The sequence below is a fragment of the Poecile atricapillus genome, chromosome 10, assembly GCF_030490865.1.
Source record: "Poecile atricapillus isolate bPoeAtr1 chromosome 10, bPoeAtr1.hap1, whole genome shotgun sequence".
Taxonomy (NCBI): Eukaryota; Metazoa; Chordata; class Aves; order Passeriformes; family Paridae; genus Poecile; species Poecile atricapillus.
The window spans coordinates 10,981,366-11,005,539 of NC_081258.1; the positions used below are offsets into that span (position 1 = coordinate 10,981,366).

General features: G+C 36.9%; 1 protein-coding gene across 8 annotated transcripts in view; it reads left to right on the forward strand.

Moving 5' to 3' along the window:
* The window catches only part of CHD9 (chromodomain helicase DNA binding protein 9), an 87,592-nt gene that overhangs the window by 19,681 nt on the left and 43,737 nt on the right, over window positions 1-24,174 (forward strand). For 6 of the 8 annotated variants that reach the window (XM_058845714.1, XM_058845712.1, XM_058845708.1 and 3 more), the window contains one exon: window positions 15,698-16,032. In XM_058845714.1, coding sequence (XP_058701697.1) covers window positions 15,698-16,032 — 335 coding nt within the window. Of the gene's footprint in view, window positions 1-13,730; window positions 14,565-14,752; window positions 14,892-15,697; window positions 16,033-24,174 lie in introns of those variants that run through there. The other 2 variants (XM_058845715.1, XM_058845716.1) reach the window with 2 other exon arrangements.

Below are 24,174 nucleotides of genomic sequence, written 5' to 3' on the forward strand. Positions count from 1 at the left end.
AAAGACTGTCTTATGGTGCTAATATGCTTTCTGCCGTAATTAGATCAGAATTGTAAATAAATTGCACCCTTAATTTTACATCATGCATTTTTCATCAGAGTTAGTTTGAGAACAGAAAGTAAAGTGGAGAAATGCTGAAGACTCCTGTAGCCTTAGCTTTGACTAATACAAGACTTCTGATCTTTTGACTCCACTTAAAACTGGTTTGAGTTTGCTAAGGCTAAATAATCTATTTGTTTTCCAGAAGGATAAAAAAGGCTTCAACATTGTTTTACATCTTTATAAGAAAAAGGAAGTAGAAAAGATAATGTGAAGTATAAACTTTTGGAAAGATAATCTTAAGTATAAACTGTCCTTAGAGAAGATTACAGCTGTCTCACTGTGTATGTAATTTTGTAAGAAGTGTTCTAATGTCTTCTGGCTGCACACATGAAAGCAGAGGAATTAAGGTTAAAAATACTATGAAGATGAAAAATTACTGATGAAAAATAACATTTCATTAATAATATGAAGTGCTATAGGATGAGGTGGTAGTCTTAGTTCTTAAATCACGCAATTAATTTTTTTTTCCTTTTGGTGACTAAAAGTTTGGCACCTAACGTGACAATTCAGTGTATTCATGGATTTGTGTAAAAACTGACTTGAAACATGCAAGTGTTTCTATGCCTGCAAGCCTGAGCTGTCTACCACTTCTTTTATAGAAATAGATGACACTAATGTTTTTGAAAGGATTTGTCTTGCCCTTGTTGAAAGTTTGGCAAAGTCTGAACCTCGTAGATGATTGCTTGGATGGTGGTGTACCCCAGGACATCTGTATATATCAGAGTGGAATAACCTCATACAGGAGCTTATCATCAGAGAGGGAATTAACTCTCAACAGATCCAAGTCCAGATTTATGTGCTCCTGAGATGTTCTGAATCGTCACAGGCTGTTCATATCTGACTGTGGTATCAGATGGCACATTTATAACAATAATAAATTAATTGTAGACATGTATCCCTTGGATTACCCTAGTTGGAAAACTCTTATCCTACTATTGGTTGCTATTCTACTTGTATATACAGTCATGGACTGTGAAGTTTTTATGAGAGAAGCACATAGTAAGAAGTGACGTGCTTTCTTGGCTACTTGTGAGATCTAATACCAGACAGCTACTTGATATATAAGCAGTTATGGAAATTTATCAAATTTATAGGATTTGCATGTATATATAAGATACATTATACTGTATAGATATAGTATAGTATTAGGGTGTATTTCTTATATTCTTTATGATTTAATTTTTAGTAAGCCTATAACAAGGAATATGTTAAATTAAGGAATTGATCATACTATATAGAAGTTCTTTGTAGAAGCAACTGGCTATTTTGCATAATAGTTTATAGGTTATGGCTCCTAAGTATAGGTTCCATACAAGATTTTAAAATTATGGTGCTGCTAAATGCATGTGGCTTGGGAAGCAGTGCAATATTCAGTGAGACTGAGAATAACAAAATATACTTCTCAAAATCTGTCCTGCTTTGCATCTTCTCATATATTTGCATCAAGTCAAAAGTCAGACTTGATGATTTTGGGAGTCTTTTCCAACCTTAATGATTCTATGATTGGAAATCTTAACATCTCTTCCAGTAAGCATTTGGATTCATTACAAATCATACCTTGTAATTTTGATAATGTAAAAAACCTCCGTACCCTTAACATGGTTTATTCTTCCTAAAGCGCTGAATAGTGCTGGTATACCTCCCGTTAAGCACATCCACTGTGTTCCTTGAGGGCAAATTTTATATGTGACATCATATTTACAAGTGTAAACCTTTGTCTGAAGTTTCTTTTTAAGCATTTCTACAAGTTGTATGCACTGGATTTAGTTCTCTGTGCCTCAAGAACATTTTTTACCTTCTTCACAGGAACTTAAGTCCTGCACCACAGTGAGGCAGCAGAATTCCCAGCACCTAGTAAGTTTATCATCTATACTGAAGTAATGAAAACAATCCCTCCACTGACCACATTTGTGCAATAATTTGCAGGGTTTTTGCTTTATTTCTGTGATTTGAGAAAGACTTGCACAAACAGGTGGCAGTGACTATGGCAAGGCAAATGCCCAGAGTTAATCAGAAGAGTAGGGCAGCATCTCTGAGCCTTAGTAATGCAGTTCCTGGAATGAAGTTCTAAATTATAGCTGTATATAATATAATGTGTTCATTATTAATTGATGGCTTTTTGCCAGTAACATATTAATCACTAAAAGAGCTGTTTTGATAGCTTTATTTATAGTTGAATGTGTATGAAGCACTTGCTTTTGTATATATTATATATGTTTTAGATAAACCTTTTATACATTTTATTTTTTAAAATTGCAAATTGCATAGGTTGAGGAAAGAAAGTACATGCTTGTGAGATAAATTTGTAACACATTTACTGATGGGTATAATTTTTATTGTCTCCATTTTCATTTCCCGTGTTTTGGCTTTCAAAATAAAACTGTGTGGTAAGGGAAAGACAAAAATTGCTGGGATTTTCAGAGCACTGAAAATGTTCCAGAGTATCTCTTTTACAGTTTTAAATGCTTTATGAGTTTCTTAGTAATTTCTGTTGAGTAGAATTAAATTTTTTTGCAATTTTTTTTGATCTTTTTGCTATCACAAAAGCTTTTCTTAAACCTTTCTAGAGAAAGTCTCTCTCAACCTTCATCACTTGTCAAATAATTAGGCTGTCCAATTCTTTGTGTATGTTTCCTCTTCAAAATTAAACACTTGCTGTTTAAATGATTGTCATAATATAATAATATATTTTTTTCCTGAGATAATTGCACACCCATTAAATAACTACTATAATTGTCTTTGAAATGTGCCAGAAGAGAAGCATTTTTGTAAAAAGTAGTTAACAGATGGCAGGCATAGGAAGAAAGCTTCTGGCTGGGTCAAATTGCAGGAGTAAAATAGCAAGGTGAAACTAGTTGATAAAAATAAGTTAAATTGATATTATTTTTTTAATAACAATGCAGGGTAACTGTGGTTGAATAACCTGAATAACTATTTGGAAATAGGTGTCTTGTTAACACAGAAAAACTATAAAGCAATTCATTAATGTGCGAGTACTGATATAATTGTGCAGTCTTGGTGTCTGGAAAAAGTGGTACCTAATTACAGAGAAAAGAGAAAAATCCATGTTAAATTGTCTTTTAAAGACAGCAACCCATTCTATGGGCTGTTAGAACTGTTGTTCAATATATGCCTAAACTATAATAAATTATCAAGGAAAAAACAAGTTGAAGAAAAAAGCTCCTATTCTTTGATTTTGTCTGGCATTAATGCAATGTTTTGGCTATGAACTGAACTGGGAAACTCCTTTAGGTACAGAGAAGCTTTGCACTTTTCTTGTCAAGGGTGTTTTTCCAGAATACAAGTTCCTGGTTTAGTTCTCTCAGTTGCACAGGATCATGTTCCACAGACACAGTGCAGGGGAGCTTTTCAATGCACACGAACACCTGCAGGCTTGGGGCCCGGCTCATTCCAGTGGTGCCCAGTTACAGGACAAGGGGCACAAGCTGAAACACAGGAGCTTCCATCTAAATGAGCAAAAACTGCTTTACTGTGAGGGTGACAGAGCTCTGGATCAGGCTGCCCGGAGAGCTTCTGGAGTCTCCTCCTGCTCAAGAACTGTCTGAACACCATCCTTTGCAGCCTGTCCTAGAGGGCTGGACTACATGCTCTCCAGAGGTCCCTTCCAACCTCAGCCATTCTGTGAGAGAGGAAGGAGTGGGAAGCAATATTTTCTGCAGTACAGGCAAAATAATTGTGTGTGGACCTGCAATAAATACAAAGAGAGTGCAAGTGGACTCTGTGGGACTGTCCATTGGCTCCAGTAACCACTAACCTGCTTTAACTAACACTGTTATCTAGACTCTGCATTTTTGAGTGGCTTCAAATATATCATTGCCTGTAAAACTTCCAGAGCAGCATTTTATCTTGAGACATTTTGCAGAAAATCAACACTTTATGAAGTGTTAGTGAAGTGTTATTACTGAAAGAGCAGCAGAACTTGTAAAGATGTTAACCAGTAGTGTAATTTTGAAGCCAGAGAATCTGATATATTTAGAATTCATATGGCTTTTGTCCAGATGTCTGTGTGTTTTGTGCACTCAGGTTTTGCAATTTCTTTTGGCTATTATATTATTTCTAAATATACAGATAGATCAAAATAATTTTCAACTTTGTCCCCCAAAGAGCCTCCTACATCTGGAGAGATATTGTTTTCTTTGTTTATTATCAGGTTAAAAAAATTTGCTCAATTTCCTGGTTACACAAATTTCTAAGAGAGTGTTTATCATCAGATGTTGAGTGGATTGATTTTGGGAACTCTTAAGGCTAATAAATATAAATTAGTGGGTTTCTTAGGATGATGAGAGCGAGAATTCTAATGCTGATTTCAGTAAGCATGATAAATGAAGCTAGGAATGTAGCTTTAGGCTAGAAAAGATGACAAGTCTTACGTTTTTGAAAGCTGTGTAATTTGTAGCAGAGATGGATTTTTCTTTCATAAATGTGGCAGGTTTCCTTTTGTGTGGATTATTTGGCTTTTATTTGTACTCACTTGAGTTTTTTGTTCCCTTGATATCTTACTGTGGAGGCAAGCATTTTAACTTACATCTCCTGAAATTGTTCCTATCTTTTACACACTGCCTGCTCAGGAGTTAGCCCATATTTGAAAATAATTTCAATATTAGTAGCATATCATATATGTGTACATTATGCTGTTGAGCAGCATATTGAATTGCAAAGCAGAATTAGTTTCATAGATTGACAGGAAGGGCTCTTTTAAGAGATATTCATGACCTCACAATTTAGTTTTAGTTTATATCTTGGAAAGAAAAGAGAAGTTAGCCTTAAAGAAGCCATTGCAAATATTGTGGTTCTGAGATTTGTGTGTATTTTCTTGGAGTTTGAAACACTGTTTCAAAACTAGAGTCCTACCAATAAGTTCCAATAAGTTTTTAAAATAATCTTAAGTAATCTCAAAAGGAATTGTTTCACTGTATCTTATTTTTTTAATGAGCACCACAATACAGAGATTTCTTTAATAGTGTTTAAAGCAAACTCACAAGAAAAGCATAGCTCTTGTGCTTTTTGAGACTTGCAACATGCTATGGGCTTCCAGTACCTGTTTGTAGTCCTCAGAAGGATAAGAAGATGCAGTATATTTGCATTTTTTATCTTTAAGTCATTGCAGCTGTTGTCCATGAGGCCTAGGTAAGGCTCAGCCTGATGTGTAAACTCTGTTGTAGCAGGAACTTTGGTCCTTGAAACTCTTAAAAGCAGAAACCAGCTGTTAGAGAACCTAAGCTGTCACAGGGGAAGGCAGGTAAATTATTTAAGGAACATCTGAGTGACAAAACCAGACATGTGTCTTACTGTCTTTGAGTTCAGTAAGAACAATTTTTAAAATAGATTAGGCAAATATATTTTGATGTGTGTGTATTGTAGCTCCTATTTATATCATCCTTTGGAGGATTCTTTGACGTGCAATCATGTACTGTTTGAAATCTGATCAACTCCCGACACCACACGAGAGATGTGTTTTCTGGTGCCAGCCCAGTGTGCTTTCTGACTTACTGTGGTTTAACTGCAAATGTGTGCAGGCTTTGAGTGATTTTAGATTTCAGACATGGTGACCCAGCCTTGCTTACTGGGGACAGAGGTACAGAGGGCTCATGGTCCTGTTCATGACCGTACTTGGGGATGCCCTTAGAAGCACACTGTGGTCTCTAACCAGGATGTCACTCTGCTCTATGTTGGTGACAGTTTTTGCTGACTTCATCTCTGTTAAAGATAAGAATTTCTCTTTTCTTTGCCTTTACAGTGAGTCTAGTCCTGCCACTTTTGCTAGTAGCCAGACTCAGTTGAGGTTAGAAACAACCATAGCAGTAATTTTTCAAAACCTATCTTGCAATGTTTTTGGTTTTTTCTGTTTGATCCCTACCAAAAGTTATTTTATGGCTATTACTGTGAAGCTCTTGGATGCTATATTCTTTCTCTAGCAATTTTATAGGTGGCTTCTGGGGAAAAAAATAGTTGTGTTGTTTTTTTTTTTTTTTTGCTTTCTGGGTTTCATTTGCCTGAAACCAAACTATTGTTCCCCAGTAGTATCCTCTACTTGGGACTTCTTATTTTTGAACCATCACCCTTTTTGATAAATTCCTTTTCTTTAGGCATCTTGTTTTACTCCTTAACTAAGGGCAAGGATTTTGTTCATGAATATTTAATTGAGAAAACTAGATTCAAGGGAAGTAGTTTCATTAGGTTAGCATATATGCTAAAGGACTCTTTTGAACTGAAGATTCTGGCATATAAAGCTGCTAAAGTAGTTCATTGAAGCTGAAACAAAAAATATGCAAGTTGTTTTGAATTGAAGTGGAAGAAATATGCCCCCTCTTTGATTAAAATGGAAATATGCTGTGCAGTCAGTACTGATATTAGTGACTCCCCAGCTGTTGATGTTAAAAATAATTTTCCCAATTTCTGTCTTATATATTTTAGTGTTAAGTGCTGGGTTTAACATTAAGTGCTGGGTGTTTTTAATCTCACTGAAATTATGAATGTTGAAAACATTTTGGATACTCTGTAAAGTACTGAGCAATACTATGAGAAAAAACCAAACATGTTCAGAGATTATGTAAACTTTTAAACTTAACTGCTTCTAGGGAATAAAATTATTGTAGAGAGAGATGTTACATGGTAGCCTTTCTGAATAAGCAATCTGTTTTGATTTAAAGGTCCTTCATGATTGGTATTTCCCTCTTAATCAAATGATACCTATTTTTCACATCTGTCATCTTGTCAACAAAACTTCATTGTTCTGCTAAAAACAAGCACTGAAAATGCTTACTTTAAAAAGAGCAAAAATTAAAAAGAAGGCTGCCAATATTATCATAGGGTCATTTCCAGGGGACTTACCAAGAAATGATCCATTGCAGCATGTTTTTCCAGTAGCCTTTATACTTTGAATAAGCTGGTTCACTTAACTTGTAATTGAATTGGCTTTTACCATTGCACTCAATATATTATAAAATGTGAGCAGAATCTGGTAAATTAGGCTGTTAAAGCATGCTGTGGAAGAAAAGCTACCTCTGTGTTTTGTTCATGTGTGGTTGTTTCTCTGACCTAGCCTGACTTCCTTTTCTGTAGGTATTTGCAGAAGTGAGGCACTGAGACAAAAGGTGGGCAGCTTCCTGCTGGTTCTGAGGAGTTCTTGCCCACTTGCCCTTCCTTTCATCCCTTCAGCAGGTTCAGTGACTCCTCCAAGTAGCAGAAGAGTACCAAGAATAGACCATGGAGGGTTGTGCAGTTTACAGCCCTTTACACCTGGAATGTCTTTGAATCTGGGCTGATAACAAACTGAGAGAGTGGAAGAACTGGGGGATAGTGGAAGGAAATACTGACAGCAGTAAACTTTTAAGGATGAAAGTGGGTTTTGTTTCAATCATAAAAATGTGTTCTTACAAGGCCATTTCCATGAGTGATGTAGAGGAAACACTGTAACTGAAATTTTGACAAGAACCAACAACCATTAAGGTCCTGTTGCTTTTTCTTGCTCAGAGATGGATGCTGTGCTGGTTTTTAGTGGGATTGGGACACACATGCTGAAGCTACCTTGGATATTAGAATTAAGAGGAAAGAAAACTTCATGTGATGTTCTTTTTGAAGGTAGTTTCGGTAGGCTTTTTGTCTTCTGGCCTTCTTCTCTGGTTGATAAAGGAAAAAAAGAGAAAATAACTTTCTCAGTGGCACATAAAAGTGGTGGTCATATAGAACATGGGTGGGTAAATGGCAACTTGTGAAAATTCAGTTGAATTTTAAGTTTGTTGCAATTTTGTTTTCTGTTCTGAAGACTTCTGCAGTCAATTCTTCAGTATTTTACCTTTAAATCATTTTAAAATGACTTTAAAACATTTAAAATTATTCTGTCACCTTAAATTAGAGCAGTTTCAGTCGTTATTTTTTTCTGGAGTTTAAAAGGTCATTAAAAAAAGCACTGGGGATAGAAACTATCCAGCTTTACATGTTAAACAAACTTTTCCAATTGTAAAATCAGGCATATGTATGTGCATGTGTTCCAGGAGAAGCAAGTTCTTATCTGTACCATCCAAGAAGGTGTTGGATGATGTTAGATTTCAGTGGATCAATATATTTCAGAGCTTTACCTGGGGATTTTGAACCCTAATGACTACTCTTTTTAAAACAGAAATACATGTGTGATTTTTCTTTTCTGTAACTACTTGGTGAAGTATTTTACAGATTTATTTCCAGATGTCCACATAAGACTTGTTTCAAACTGAACTGAAACCTGAGTTGCCTTTTATAGAGTAGAGACTTTAGTCATTCCTGTTTTTCAAGGAATCAAGTAATTGCAAAATTTGTAAGGTTAAGATTAGGCAAGAATGTGAGAAAGAAACGGAAGTTTTCTGCTGGAACGTTTTGACCCTTAGACTAAAGAAGAAAATCTTAAAGTAGAAGTATGGCATGACTGTGAATTTGGTCTGAGCCTAAACTCAGTGGTGCATCCACCAAGTGCCTTGGATATGATAATAACATTTTTTTCATAGACAGGAGCCCATGGTTGTCTTATGGTAAGTGTGGTGATACTGCCATAATGCACCACAAAGTGTGCCCTGCATCAGGCTTAGACCAGTGCAAGTTCTGGGTGTTCTGGCCCTGCATGTAGAAGAGCACTGAGAAGTTTTGCTGAGGCAGTGGGTTTTGTTGGCATTGTCTGCCATTTTTCAAATAGCTGTTACATTACAGATGGGAACCCAAGAGAAGTTGGGTACATGATGGGCACAGAACACCAAACCACTGAAAACTGAAACACATTAAATGCAGCAGCTTGGCAGAGCAAGCGGGATGAAGTTCTCAATTTCTTTCATTTCCTGGCAATTTAGTATGCTCCATTACATAGTGCCTCCTTTAAGAGTTACCATGCAAATTACACACAGTTTTCATACCACTACTAAATATTCAGAAAACTATAGTTGGCACTGAGCCCCAAAATACTTTCTTCAAACAATCTCTTCCAAATGGAAGCAAAATGTATGCCACAGGCTCATTCTGTAACTTCTGATGCTGCCTCTGCAGCACACCCAGGTTAGCAGCTGCTTACATGGACATGGCTTGATCTTGCCCCTATGAATGATAAGGCAGGTCACTGGTTAAGAAGCTGCTACTAATGACAACTATGGTATCTTCACTGTATTAGTGGCAAAACATGATTAGTGATATTATTACTGGGTTCTGTAGCACTGAGATGTGAAACAACATCCTATGTAGAGAGTGTGACGTGCCAACAGGTGCATGTTTCATTGTTGAAACATGACTAGTTTAAGGTTGCTGACTTTTCCATTAGTGTTTTCATTTGCACAGAAATTTAAAATTTGGTTATAAGCATGGTGGTAAATGCCTAGTGAGGCATAAACCACATTCACATCCCAAATCACAGATGTATGTTCTGAAGTGACTGTTACACAGATAAAAACTGCTGTCTGGCCACAGTGCTGTAATTGTCAGCCATTCATTTACAAATAGACAACAAATATGGAAGATGAAAAAGATAGACTCTCACCTGGTATCTTGTTTCCTTTTTTTTTTTTCCATTATCTATCTGTAGCATGCCTATTTTAATTTGGGTTAGGTTTCATAAATATGTGTCTTGAAATTCTGTATCCATTAAATACTGAGAAATTCATTAGTAGTTATAATAAGCCAGAAATAGAAGGAAGCGCATTATCAGTATATTGAAAGAACCACAATCTGGAATACTTCATTGGCTGTCTTAATAGTCCCATATATGCACTAAAGAGATTGGAAAAATGATAGAACCCCACAGATCTTCATTTGCCAGTGCTCTTGGCTTTGTGAAGCAATCCCAGCAGATGGTGTGGGACTTGAACAAGAAAATAAAAAGCAGTTCAGAATGAACTCTGGAGGGAGTTGTCTCTGGAGAAAAGAAACCCTGTTGCATATTTAGGTGATCTTCCCATTATATGTGTAAAAGTAGCCTGATTAACTGAAAATCTCATTTTAGTTTACTGTCTAAAGAAAACTACATCTTTTGCCGGGACTGCCATGCAGCAAAGGAGATGCCTTTCTCCATGCATGTGAGGTGACACATAGATACTGTAAGTAGTCTTCTACAGATAGACTCTGTCAAGGCTGTGAGATTTTGGATTTTTTAAATAGATAAACTTTTTAATTACAAATCCACCATTAAAAGTCATCAGAGACTTATTTTTGCAGACTATTCTACAGGAAAGAAGTTCAGAATAGTATGAAATTCAGGCATCACTGAGTTGAGTTCATGCTTTGGGGATTTTTAGAGTTGCATTCCTAAATACAATTTTATAATTCAAATGATGAATGGATTTACCTTTAAGATTTTTCACTGTAGTGAGTTAAAAGCAACTGCAGTTTTCCAGTTTTCATGTGACTATAATGTGAAAAAATGAGAAGCCAATTTGAACGAAGTCCCCAAACTATTATTTTAAGTCATGCAATTTATTTATTTGTACTATGGTTCTGATTATTAATACTGTTTTGGTGACTTGACATGCACAAAGAGATGCCTTGTTTAGTAATGAACATGAACAATGGTGATGTCGTAATGCATGAAGATCAAGTGTCCAGGTGGCTAATTGTAGCTGCTTTTAGTGCAGTTGATATCAAGGTCATGTTGATTTCCTGAGGACCTGGTACACTGTCAAGAACTTGTTAGGCTCTCAAGGCAGACAGTACTTGGTCTGAACATCTTCCTGCAGGTGTGTACTGCTTCCAGCAGGAGTGAAAGAATCACTCAAGGCATTGCAGATGTAAACCTTAGCTTTCTGTTGTTACACTCCTTAGGGTCATAATTTAGCTCTTAGTGGTAGCTAATCTAAGTGGTCAGTAGACCCACGAATGAAAAACATTATTTGAATAAAGTGCCTTGTATAATTCAATCACAATGTGTGACTTGTTAAAATTTCAGAGAAAAGCATTGTCAGTTCCCAGAATATATCAAGAATGGGTGCAACTTTGGAGACGCTGAAAGGTTTTGTGCACACACAGAACTGAAAGTGACGCTATTCTATTGTGAATGGCCATACCTACTGTAGGAAAGGTGTTCTTACAGTGCCATGTTTTACTATTGGAACAGATAAGGCAGGATTTGGGAGGGTTTTCTAGGAGGTAGAAGTAGTTTCAGTGTTAAATTCACCTTCTCCTTGGGGCTTCTTTTGTAGTGATATGCAGAGGATGTGAAGGAATTATTTGTTATGTAGCAAATGAAAATGGGTTTAGGCTTTAGAGCAGAAAAACCTAATGTCTGTAAGTTGAGGATGGTGGTTTGTCCTTGCTGGGAGAAGGACTGTTATGCCAGTGAAGGTCTTCAAACACATGTCCTATGCAAACACAACAAAGTGTTGGAGGAAATGCCTTTCTATGAAAAGCCTATTTAGCAGAGTACTGCTGGCTATTGGAAAGATGCTGTCGTGATTCTGCTTCTTGATATTGCCTGGTCACTTGACTGTTTTTCCATTGTTTAACTAAGAAATCATTCATATCTGTGTAGGGCACCTTCTACTCCTGTGAGACAGCATGTCAAATTCCCTTTAATAGTGCCAAAAAGATGCTCCCCTGGCTGTGGGTCAGGGCATGTGTGAGGAATTCTACAGCTGTTGTTCTGATCTGTTCCCTGTGTATTCTTCTGGGCCAGCTCTGCGGTGTGAGCACCACCAGGGTCCATACCTGCTGCTGCTGCTAATGGCTTTTGCAGGCAGCAGCAGTAGTGAGAATTTGAGGTGATTCCTGCCAATTTCCCTGCTGCCCACAGGATTGCGTGGAGCAGCAGGGAACTGACAGGAGGCTTGTTCCCTGCACTCGGCTGCTGCTTGGCAAAGCCATTAGCAGCAGCAGATACCCTGGAGCTCCCTCTGTGCAGACTCAAGACAACATTGCATTGCTTTGCATTCGCTCATATATAGATGGTTATCTTTGCAATTGTGAAAAGTACAAACCCATTTTTCCAAATAAAATCTTCAGGTTTTAAATATGTAGTGGCCTCAGGGTTTCCTTTCCACCTTCTCCTATATGTTTGTCAGTTAAAAATTTATTTCTTATTCTAGATGGAATAGGTTTGTAAGCCATTACTGAGAGGATATATTCCTTTAGGATGTTTTATCTGCGTTCCATCTCACTGAGGGGGAGCGGTATTTTCAGCCTGCAATAGGCTTTGCTGTTTTTTTCATAGATGCTGGAGAACCTTTGAAATGGTTTTCATTGTGCGTGATGATTTACAACTGTTCAATCATTTTATAGCTGTGCATATTTTCGAATCATGAAATTATTACCAGAATAAAAGAGCTCTGTTGGATTAAATGGCTTTTGTTGCTAAGTACACATAGATCCTGTCCTCTGTAGTACAAGTGTGTTTCACATTCTAATCTCATAATCTCAAAACACTTGTGTTGCTTTCCAGTTTTGGTTTTTGTGACAATAGTGACTTTCTTTATGAAGGTTTCATTACAGATTTATTTGGCTTAGAATGGCTGTCTGGTGTCTTCCTGCATCTTCATGAGTGTCATTTCCATATGGTTAAAAATGTCATAGCAAAATTTAAAAAAGCCCATGGTCTGGGATTTCTAACAAATAGCTCAATGTTTGTGCAGTGCAGGAGACAGAACTCAGAAGGAATAGTACAGAGCAAGACGCAGAGGAATTTTAACATAGAGAAGCCTCGTCCAGCATACTCACAGTTCTACAGTAAGAGTGTAGTAAATGTTGTTGAGGAATAAATTGGGAAGTAGCTTTGAGCTCTGAGAAAATGCAGCAAAGAAACTTTGTTTTAAAATAATAAAATATCTAGAAAGAGACTGTAAAAGGATTCACAAAAAAAAACCCGTAATTTCTGGATTACCTACTTAATTATTAAGAATTTTTGTTTGTTTTCTTCTGGCCCAGGAATGTTCAAGAGCAGACCAATTTAACAGTACTGGCTTTAGTAGCATTTGGTTTTTAGAGCTGAAATTATACCAAGGGTACATTAGGAATATTTTTTGGTTTTTGTTATATTTCAAAATATAAAATGGTTGATTATTTACCATTTTTACTAAGATATGAAATAATAACCCTAAATTATAAATCCCTGTAATTTACTATAGTTACTGTACACATAATGTAGAAACATCTTGGCTAGAGTTCTCAGAAGTAAAATTAAAATGTAGTAATTGTCCTTGTGATGCTGCTGCATATTTACAGGAATATCCTTGAATTTATGTGAAGAAAAGAATCAGTTTAAAGTATTGGTACCACTAGTGTTTCTACTGGACAAGGAGATTAATTTTGAAATGAATCTTAAATAGAAGTGAAATTATTTTTTAGAGTACTGACCAATCTTAACAATCTCAAAATCCTTTCCATATTTTAAATTTTCTATGGAAAAACATCTATCCTGGAAAATAAAGTTATATGTATATATTGAACAAAATAGAAATCAAGTCCTGATCTTTCTTCGTTCTTCTTGAGTGGGCTTTTGAGAATCAAGGGTACTGCTAGGATACAGCTATGCTGTCAAAAGCTTCTCGTTTTTTTAAATAACCTTGCAAAAAACCCAGTCTTCTTTTTGGTTTTATTTGATATCTTCACAATACGTATTTTAAAACTTGTCTGATTCTTTCAAAATAGCACTTTAACCCAACCTGGGAATGAAGAGGCGCTTACCAGAGAGCTGTGTCCCAAGGAGGTCTCCACCGCAGGGTCCCGCAGGTCTGGGCAGGGGCAGAGGGATAAAACCGAGCAGTTCTTCCATTTTCTGTAGGAAGCAGGGAAGCTTGTCAGCAAATTATTATAGTCACTGACATCATCTTATAGTAATGAAGTAAATGCAAGAAAAATAATAATTAAAGAAAAAAAAATCAAAAAGTATATTGGAGAGCAAATTCTGTTTGTGAGGCCACAGGCTGGGATTCGGCCGCTGTCCCTCCGTGCCCTCCCCCGGGGCTGGAGCCGCAGGGTTGCGGTGCAGCGAGGTCCAGCCCGGCACAGCGCCCGGTTCCCACGGTTTTCCAAGGGAGCGAGCAGCCGCTGTGGGCGGCGCTGCGGGCGGGGAGCGGGAAGGGTTAAAGCCGATCCCCGCGGGGGTTAAACGTGGAGCCTAATGGAATAATGACGGGTAGCACCATCTGCTGGCCTAGTTCCGCGGGGAGCGGGTCTAACCAGCGCTAATATTGGCGCTGATGCCTTTTGATGCTTTGTGCGTTTCTTTCCGCGCTTTGTTGGGATCCGGCGGTCCGCGCACGGCGGGGCCGGGCCGGGCCGGGGGCGGCGGGTGCGCGCCGGGCAGGGCGCGGGGATGCTGCTGAAGCGAACGAGCGCTCGGGGAGGGCTGTGCGCGGCCCGGCTGCCGCTCGCTAAATAGGCCATTTAGCAGTCTTCTCCCCATGCTTTTCTCCTGAGCACTGCCGGGGGTGCTGGAAAAGCGGAGGGCAAGTCTTTGTCTGACGCCAAAAATGTCTTCAGTGAAGAGGCCGAGAGGAAGGGTAAGTGAGAGCCTGAATGAGTGGGAGGAGGAGGGGTTCTTTGGGCTAAAAGGCTAATGGGATTGAATAACCTTCCTTATTACTGGCTGCTGCTGCGGGAGCCGCATCGCCATCTTGAGCTGTTCCCGAGCTGGGTCCGGCTGTTTGTTCCAGCCCCGGGGCTTTAAGGTGGCATCGGGAGCGGCCCCAGCCCTGCCTCCCGCCCCCGCCGCCCATGAGGCACCTATAGGACATGTATCCCGGGAAGTGCACGGGCTTTGCCCAGAAAATGTGTTTGGAAATTCCTGGTGGCTTTTCTTCCTGCTCTAGGCAGAGGCGCGTTTACGGGTGAGAACGTAACATAACTGTTATCTGCTGGGGTTTTGTGTTTGAATAGGAAATTCTTTCCATTCCTCAAAGGGGGAGGGGAGGAAAGCAAAAACATGTCTTCTGGCTGGCTGCAGGAGAAGCTCATCAGCCCCGTAAACAATTCTGCGTCCATGAAACGGGCATTAAAAACCCGAAGATAAAAACAAGTTGCGTCTTTTATCCACGGCATGGAGCGTATGTCGATCTAAATAAAAGAAACGCTGCTTTCTGATCCGTTTATGGATATAGAGCTGTGTAATTTTAGTTTTATTTTATCTTTTGTCTGTTTTTTAATCTTGTTGTTGTTCGAGCATCTGTTGTGTTCGTCACCGAGTTAGCCCTGTAGATCATTCATCTGCTTTAAGGTAACTGTGATCCTGGTATCCTACCAAAGGCAAAACACTGATGCTGTTACCTTCCGAAGCTCCTAGCTTTTCATATTTTACTGGAGGTGTTGGACGTGTGTGTTGAATGTATGGGAATGCTGCAAAGGTTAAAGATTGGTTTCTTTAATTACAGAGGTGGAGAGAAGGCTGACAGAATTTCAGGATATTTTTTACTGACTTTGAGTACTTGGATTGGTTGTTTAAAACCAACAACTGATGTAGTTATTTTGAAACCCACGCCATTCTGTGGCATAAACTCAATTCCTCATTTTTTGTGTCCGCATAAGTCCCTGGCAGTTAGATTTTTTAAAAATGCATAACACTATCTAAAACATTCGCATTTTTTCTTTATATTTTTAAAATAAGAGGATTTAATTTACTTTTTGTTTCCTGTTACAGCCTCCTTCCAAGAAGACTGATGGTTCAGGATCATATACTAAGTTGCAGAATACCCAGGTGAGGGCAATGTCTGAAAAGAAGCAGAAGAAAAAAACGGACTCAGAAAGTAAACAAGAGAAGGCAAATCGCATAATATCTGAAGCAATTGCAAAGGCAAAAGAGAGAGGAGAGAGAAACATTCCACGAGTAATGAGCCCTGAAAACTTCCCCAGTGTTTCAGCTGAAGGAAAAGAGGAAAAGAAGGGTAGAAAAGTTAAATCCAAACCAAAGGATAAGGAGAGCAAAAAGCCGAAAACTGGTTCCTCATCCAAAATTAAAGAGAAGACAAAAATTGGGTAAGTAGATTAAAACATTGTCTTCTCTTCAGACTGGAAATCCTTGATTAAAATGGAAACTGCTTACTGATAATAAAATGTTCTCCTCCACTGCCTACACAAAATTCTTCATGATTAAGTCCATGTGTGGACTCTCTCATTCAGGAACAAGAATGCTCTGTTTTCTCTTTAGATAAAATCACTGTGGGAGTGTCCTTTTGAAAGGAATTATTTTAAATACATATTCTAAAATAATCTGTACTCACTTTGAAGCATAGACCCAAATATCTTTTATCTAGTTTTGTAATCCATTCTGACTGCAAGTGAAGTTTTTCTGGATTATAAATGCTGTCTTTATCAATTTTGGCATGTAGTTTCAATACTTGCACTTGATAAACTGCACAGGGAGAAATTGGAAGTTTAATGAACTTGTAAGCAAGAGAATATTCTTACAGATATTATGTGTAGCAAAAGCAAAGCACATACTGAAAAGATTAAATTCTGAGAGCTTTGTAGTCGTCATTCATATCAGTTTAATCTGCAGTCTTAAAAAATTTGCAGACTCAGTTGGGTCAAGCTGGGTGGATACCTTGGGGTGAGGAGCTTTCGGAAGGCTTTAGGTGTTAGAATGCTCCAGGGATTTCAGGAGCTGGCTCATCTTGGAACTCCAGAGCTAACCTATGCTGCCTGTTTGCTTTTAAAGCAGAGCGTGTGATTCCCAATGTTAAGTACGTCAGTAAGAACTAGAAATGGAAATCTTAGCTACAGTCAGATTCTTATTTTTTTATCCATGCTCTTTTTGCAGTAGCAGAAATATTAACTGGCATGTCTCTCAAATTTAAATGTCTCATATACATATGTATATTTTAATGTATGGAGCAGAAATGAATGTTCTTTTAATCAGCCTCTATCTCTGTGTTTTCTTTTTTTCTTCTGGAGATCAGTGCTTTTCTTACGTGTTTGAAGTAAACAATTTTGATTAGTTATCCTGTATGAAGATTACTGCTCTATACCCAGCTTCATTCCTTAAGTGAACTTTCATGGTGTTAATTTCTTTCTGTTCTGTTCATGTGTATGATGCTGCTTGTAAGTGCACTGAGTAGTGCTTCCTTTTTTTCTCCATCTAGTTTAACGTGGGATTTTGGATGTGTACTTCCAAAGTTGATTTCACTTTCGTGTTTCTGAATTTACTCATGTTCTATAGCAAATATTGTTTGGGTCTGTCTAATCAGGAAATACTTGTTTACATGGTGTCAGTTTCATGAAACCTTGTGGTTTGTCTTTAGTGTGCTTTTTATTCATTCTTCTGGGTAATTGACAAAACCTGCCAAAATATCATTGTTATGATATACTACAAAGTTGCCATAATATTTTTACTGTTTTTAAATTAACAAAACAAAAACAACAAACAAAGTAAACTGTTACCTACAACTTACGATTCTGCATTCAGGTTTGTCTTGGCTTTGCTGTGCACATCCCTTAGGATCAGTTTTCAGGATTTCATCAGATGGCGTCAGCTGAGAAAGAGACATTTCTCAAACTGTGTTTTTAACCATGGTATTTGATGCAAAGTACATGCAAGCTGCTAGAAGAGCTCCCATTTAATTATGGTCAATGTTTCATCATTTTGCATTGAGCTGTGAAGGTTTGCGTCCCCATTATTTACCAGTTTAATCAACTAATGCCCCAGTAGCACTCTGCTAACTTAATTATGCTGCCAGGTATTGCTTTCCTTACGTAGGTTACATACCTAAAGATGTAGCAGTCAGGTCCTGGCAAGGAGCTGTGAAGAGGCTTCTAGAACCACCCAGTACAAATTTTCATTCATATTCACAGAGTTCCATTTTATTTAGATGGACAACAGCAAATAAAATGCTTTGAGACATCCAGATGTTTAAATTTTTTACCCAAACAGATTAATATGTTAAACAGATTCATGTCTTTTGTTGAATTAGCACTATTGCATATTATTGAGATAAATACATAACATAGTAACTGTTTAGCAAAGAATACACACCGGGGATTTTGCAGAGTAGCAGTTGCAGTAAGGCCTTGATTTTGTAAAAGTGTAGTCATACCAAACTTTTTTTGCTTTCTATGCAAATGTAACTGCTGATATTATGGCAGAATAATTACTACAAAATCACTATACTTGTCGTTTCAACCATGGTTAAAAAAATTTTATGATTAATAAAATTTGTTTTATTCAGAGAAAATCAAAGTTAATAAGGAGTTTAGAAGACTAAGCAGCTCTTGTAAAGGTTTTATCCTATCTTCCTTTCTTAAAAACCATTTCTTAATGAACCTAAGCACATTCTTGGAATTATTGTTAAGTCAAAATGGTTTTTAAGCGTGTGGGTTGCTCCATTGATTTTCTTGTTACCTTAAAATTAACTTTGACTGAATCTTGGGAGAAAATTTTACTATGCTAAAATAATACCTGTAAAAGACAAGTGCTTTGTACGTCAGGAAGGGAAGGGAAGATCTCAGTTCAATTAAAGTTTTTTTTTATTTTGGAAGGAAAGATTTTGGAGATAAGTTTAAAATGGGCTAAAAAAGAATTTAAATTGTTTTTCAATCAATAATGAGAAAAACTGTATTATAAATATATATACATATTTGTATATATGGCATTCCTTGTATTTAATCACAAGACAAAACCTGAAGTCCCCTCATGTTTTAAAAAGATAAATAAACAATTTCCTACTGTTAGAAGCTATTATGAACTAATTTTTCTGCAAGCAGTATAGTCATGAGTGAAATCTTGAAGCCAGTAAAGGTTTACAATAAAAAAAAAAAATAAGATCAATATATCTTTTTAACAGTAGTGGAGAATTTGTTTGGGTGCATCTGCTGTTCCATTTTAGAAGGAGTTCTACTGCGATATGTCCATCCCAGATGAATACATTTTTTTTCAGTCAGGGTTTTCTATAGTAAACTCATTTAATTTACAGGAGCTGTTAAATCCTTTGATTCTGTTTGGATTTGGAGTGCAGAGCAGTGCAGGAGTTGATGCAGAGTTGTGTGTGTTTGAGAACATCTGAAGTCATATGTGTTTTGGGTGATTTCTGTTTCATTTTTGCAGGCCAACAAAATCTTGTTATATATTGAGCAGATTGCTGCGATCTGCTCAATATATAACAATAACAGTGTTCCTGTTAACAAACAACAACAAATATGTTGATTTTTTTTCTTTTGTTTCCTTTTGAGAAATGTTTGAGGAACAGTTTTGATCTGATCTTTCATCTCTGCTTGCAACAAACACAGCCTCTTTAATACAATTACAGTTGTACCCTTGTAGCCCAGCACTGAAAAACAGCAAACTCTTATTTAGATTGTGATCATGGACTTTGACCTCTTACAGGGCTTTTGTCTGTGTAGCTCTGGAGGAGGATTTTCAGAGTTACAGTTGAATTGTAAATGCTGCTCCTATAGAGCTGGAACACTAATTGCTAGATAGACTTTGATAAAATTTCCTGGTAGCCATCAGTTTAAAAAAAAATAAAGCTTTAAATTGTAATACAGAACAGCTTTTACTGAAATTGAGTACCCCTCATCTGGGATCAAGATGAGTTTTAACTACTGTGTCTAGATTTAGGGGGCAGGATGATTTTTCAGCAGTTCCTGTTTGTGGCTGCTCAGACAATCAGTTTTTGTTTGGTGGTGGCTTCATGTTAACTGTTTATATTTTCCATAGTGATGCTCTGAGATCTATACATGTACAGGAAAAATTTATAGCATGATTCATTCTAATTTATCATTGCTAGTTAAAAGTTGCTACCAGTTACTTCCTAGTCAGTCTATAGTTTTCTTTCTAAAGGTGAGGGTTAAGGTTTTATATCTCTGAGCTGTGAAGACAGAGAAATAATACTTATTAATTTTAGTCAAGTCTATTAGAACTGGATTCTGTGGTTACTAAAGTTTCTGTGCCATAAGTATTGGTGAAGATAAATGACTAAAATATATTATTACCAAGAACATTGTAAGAGTATGACAGAAATTATTAGAAGAATATATGTATAATATATTTAGTATTACCAAATTAAGCTAGCCAATTTTCTCTATGCATTGATTACTGATTAAGTTAATTCTTAAAAATTTGCTTTACAATTTCTCTGGAGACAGCAGAACCACTTTTCATATCCTGGCTATTTACTGAGGTGTGTTGACATTTAGGAATCTATTTTAAACCCTTTCATATTTTTGCATAGAACTTGTTTCCCTTTATAAGCTTTTTCTAATTGATTCTACTTCTTCCATCTAAGGTGATGCATATTTAATCTAAAAAGTCTACTTCTTACCACTTGATGTGAAGAATTATGAATTTGTGAACATTCTCTTGTTCAAAAAAGTAGATTGGCATTTAGGTTTTATAGCTCTCAACGTATTCCCACCTACTCAAACATAAAATTAAATATCACAGCCCTGATGAAAAGCAACAGCTCTGCACTGGTGGTGTAAAGGACAATATCAATTGAATACATTTAGGTAATCTTTTTTTCTTAATCACTGCATAGTTTAAATAAATAAGTCCCCCAAATTCTAAGAACTCAATTTACAAATGTTTGAGTCAGAGTGGTAGTCCTTCAGTTCATAACTGCTACCAGAAATGGCTGTATTATTTCATGTGCTAAAAGAGCAATGGTGGATTTTATTCATTAATCCTTGAATTATGTCGCAATGAATCCAGCAAGTGGGATGTGATCCTGTGCACTGCTCAAATGAGTAACTGTCCTTGTTGCCTTGAGCCTCGAAGTAAGTCTCACAAACACTGTTTACAAGCAGCTTTAGTACCCAGGACCCTCACAGATAATCTTTGCTATATTTGATAGTGTTAAGATGGTCTCTGAAACCCTTAGAAACTCAGGTAGCAACTCAGGAGACATGTGGAGAGGAGGTGGTTCACCTGTCACACTGATGCTGTATTAAGTGTAAGTACCTACAGCTTGGATCTCCTGGGAGGCAGATGCTGGCAGTTATCTTCATGTTTCATGCCAGTGAGGCCAAGTGCAGGTGAACAGGTCTGTGGTCAGAAAGAAGAGGGGCTTGCTGAATCTTGAGTTCTGTTAGCTCTGTTAAGGTCATTATCTTGTGTCATGATTAAAATGGCAATTTTGATCATCCTTCTGGGATATCATTGCACGTGCTGAGCTGTGACATGGCGAAGTTTTCTCTGCTCTCAGGTTGTAGTTTTGATGCATAAGTTGGGTCTAAGTGGCATCATCTAATGTTTCTACTGCAAACTGTATGAATACAAAGTGGTGTGGCCTTATCAAATAAATAACTAAACATTTGTTCGTTATTTGGGAGTACTATTTCAATATAGAAGAGCTTGAACTGATGGATGGTTCCAAAAAGAGTATTAGGAATGTTTAAAGAGCTGTGCACAATCCAGAAGTTATTAATTTGAAATACAACTGGAGACAGTGGTTAATATTTCTGTGTTAGTATTATTTATTAAACATATGGTAAAAGTATAAGAGAAAATGGTTTTATACCAGCAAATTAGCACTCATTCAAGAGGATACAGTGTCTTGTCAAGGAAACTTCTATTTTATATTTTTAGCGAAGTTTCTAGTGATAAAGAATTGCTAATACTGTTGATAACGTAGGAGTTTTATTGTTAGTAATTTAACAAAGTGCTTTGGCTACAAATGATAATATCTGTGAGGTGACTTTGGACACTAATAATTAGTTACTTGGTGTTTTTTGTTTTGGGAAAATTGAAGTAAAATGATGCATTAAAGGCCAGCTATACTTCCTATTCCTGACATGTAATACATATTTGCTGCCTTTTTCTTTCTATCCTCATTAATATTTCCTTTTCTGCTCTTTGGAAGGCTTTGAAAAGTGTTTATCACTTTAAAGCTATTCAGAGTACTGACTGTGTTTCCATCACATTCTCTGCTATGAAGCAGAAGGGGAATGGAGCACATTGATACTGGTTTTCATTTATAGGAAAGAAGTTGCAATGCTCTTCAACTAGTGGCTCTTAGTAGCTCTAAACCATGGTTGGAATCTTATGCTAAGGATCAGAACTAGTATTGGCTCATGAGAAATTTTCTTTTTAAACTTTTTTGTGGTGTAAATTTCTCAGCATCTTTAGTTTGTAATTATAGAAGAAGAAAATATGTATTGAAGAAATCTACAATGTCTAATTGTTGCAATATTTATAGATGTTATGTAATAGGATAAATATAAAATTTAAAAGGCAAGAGAAAGTGAAATTGGAGTGGAGTCTGGTGATATTATTTATTCCATGTCTACAGTGTGCTGTTAACTTTTCATAGAAACAGAATAGATAGTTTCTGTTCAGAACAGTTTGTTTCAGGGTGGAAAAAGGGATTTTAGCCAAGGATCTTTATGCTTTCATGCAGAAATTTATAAACTGGCAAGAAAACTTGTTCACTCAATGAAAATTTTTCACAGAATTGATCCAGTTTACAAGCTTCTGAAAATCATTGTTTTCACATAGCAGATTTTTTTAGAAGTTTTTGGCCAAAATATGAGCAGATTGCATTTTTACTGATAGAAATGTATGACTTTAGCACCATACTGTTGTTCAGCAACTTTTGATAGCAAGGATTATTGTGATTCTGGGCACGGGATCAGAAGGAAGTGAAACTGCATTTATTCCTCTCATTGGCACCATATCCATGTAGAGGAAGAAACATTCTGATCTACAGCATGCAGAGATGTTCAGAAGGTTTCAGGGAGATGCTTGTGAAGTACTGAGGGTAGGGAATGCTCAAAGCAAGACACAAAAGCTGACAAATGGAATATTGTGTGTAAGGCTGCAGAAGCAGAGCAGGAGGTGAACCCAAGGAGGAGCTAAAACTAAGAAAAGAGGAGGAACAAATGTGCAAGGAAAGACATAGTTAGAGCAGTCTAATCACAAAATACCCCATGTTCTAAAACAGAAGGTCCTTAAAATCCTCAGCTGTTCAATGGATACCACTAGAAGCCACAGTAAACCCCATATCCCTTAATATTGTACTACTTGAATATTAAAGGATCCTTGAGCCTAAAATAGTAAACAGTAGTGCATGAAGTGAGAATGGGCTGTGGTTGCACAGATATAAATACTTAACATAGCAACGTGCTTTTAGGGATTGTTTTAATCTACCATTTCACAAAAGAGGATCAAAATTTGGAACAGATTGCCCAGGTACCTACCAGCTGTCAGCCTTGGAAATAAGTGGAACTTAACTGGGCTGAGCAACATAAAAGAACTCTGAAGTTGTCTTCAGTAGAGACCACCAGTCTTCCTGAGACCTCTTCCATCTTGACTTAAATCTTAATACTTGCTTGATTAAAGAACATTCCATTATCCTTTTTCTTCAAAAGAATTTAAGAGCAGGGAAAACATACATTGATACTTCTTACCGTTTTTCCAAACCCTAAAGGTACAAACCAGGAGCTTGGTGGGGTGGATATTGTTTCATGAATGATCTTCTAGGAAATACTCATAAGTTTACCAGGTTTCCCTTTAAATGCATGTTAAATTTTAGCATCTAGAATTCCATTTAACAGCAATTTCAGAAGATCAGTCACAATGTGCCTTGTCTGCATCATTTTGGAATATATTAGCTGATTTGACATATTTGTGACAAGTGCTAATGTAACCCTTAAATTTTATGAAACAAAGTGAGATAAAAATGGAAAAAAATATTTTCCAAGTCCATCACTACAAAGTGTCATATTGGACAAATACCCGAGAATATAAGTCTTAAAATAGAAACCAAGAAAAAAAAAGAAAGATGATTCCTAATCAAAGCTTGAAAAATGAGGGGAAAAAATGTTCAAACTAACCTTGAAGTCAGTAGGAAAACCAGTGTGTTCATTGCTGAAATTATTTCCTGAGATTATGAAACATGTTTTCTAAGTAATAATTAAACTGAGAACGTCTAATGAAAGGCAAAGGACCTGAATTTACTTGTGAACAAGCAGCTCTGTGATTATGCTGACTACAGCTTCATTTCAACCTGCATCCATCAGTGCTGTTCACTTTGTGCTAAAAGTAAAAAAAAATATTAGAGTGGAAAATCTATTGTGATTTTGGGGTTTTTTAGCCTTTCCACTGGACAAACATAGTGATTAAATATTGAAAAGCAATGAAAATAGTCATTGCTTTTGAAGATATACCTGCAATCATTTGTAACC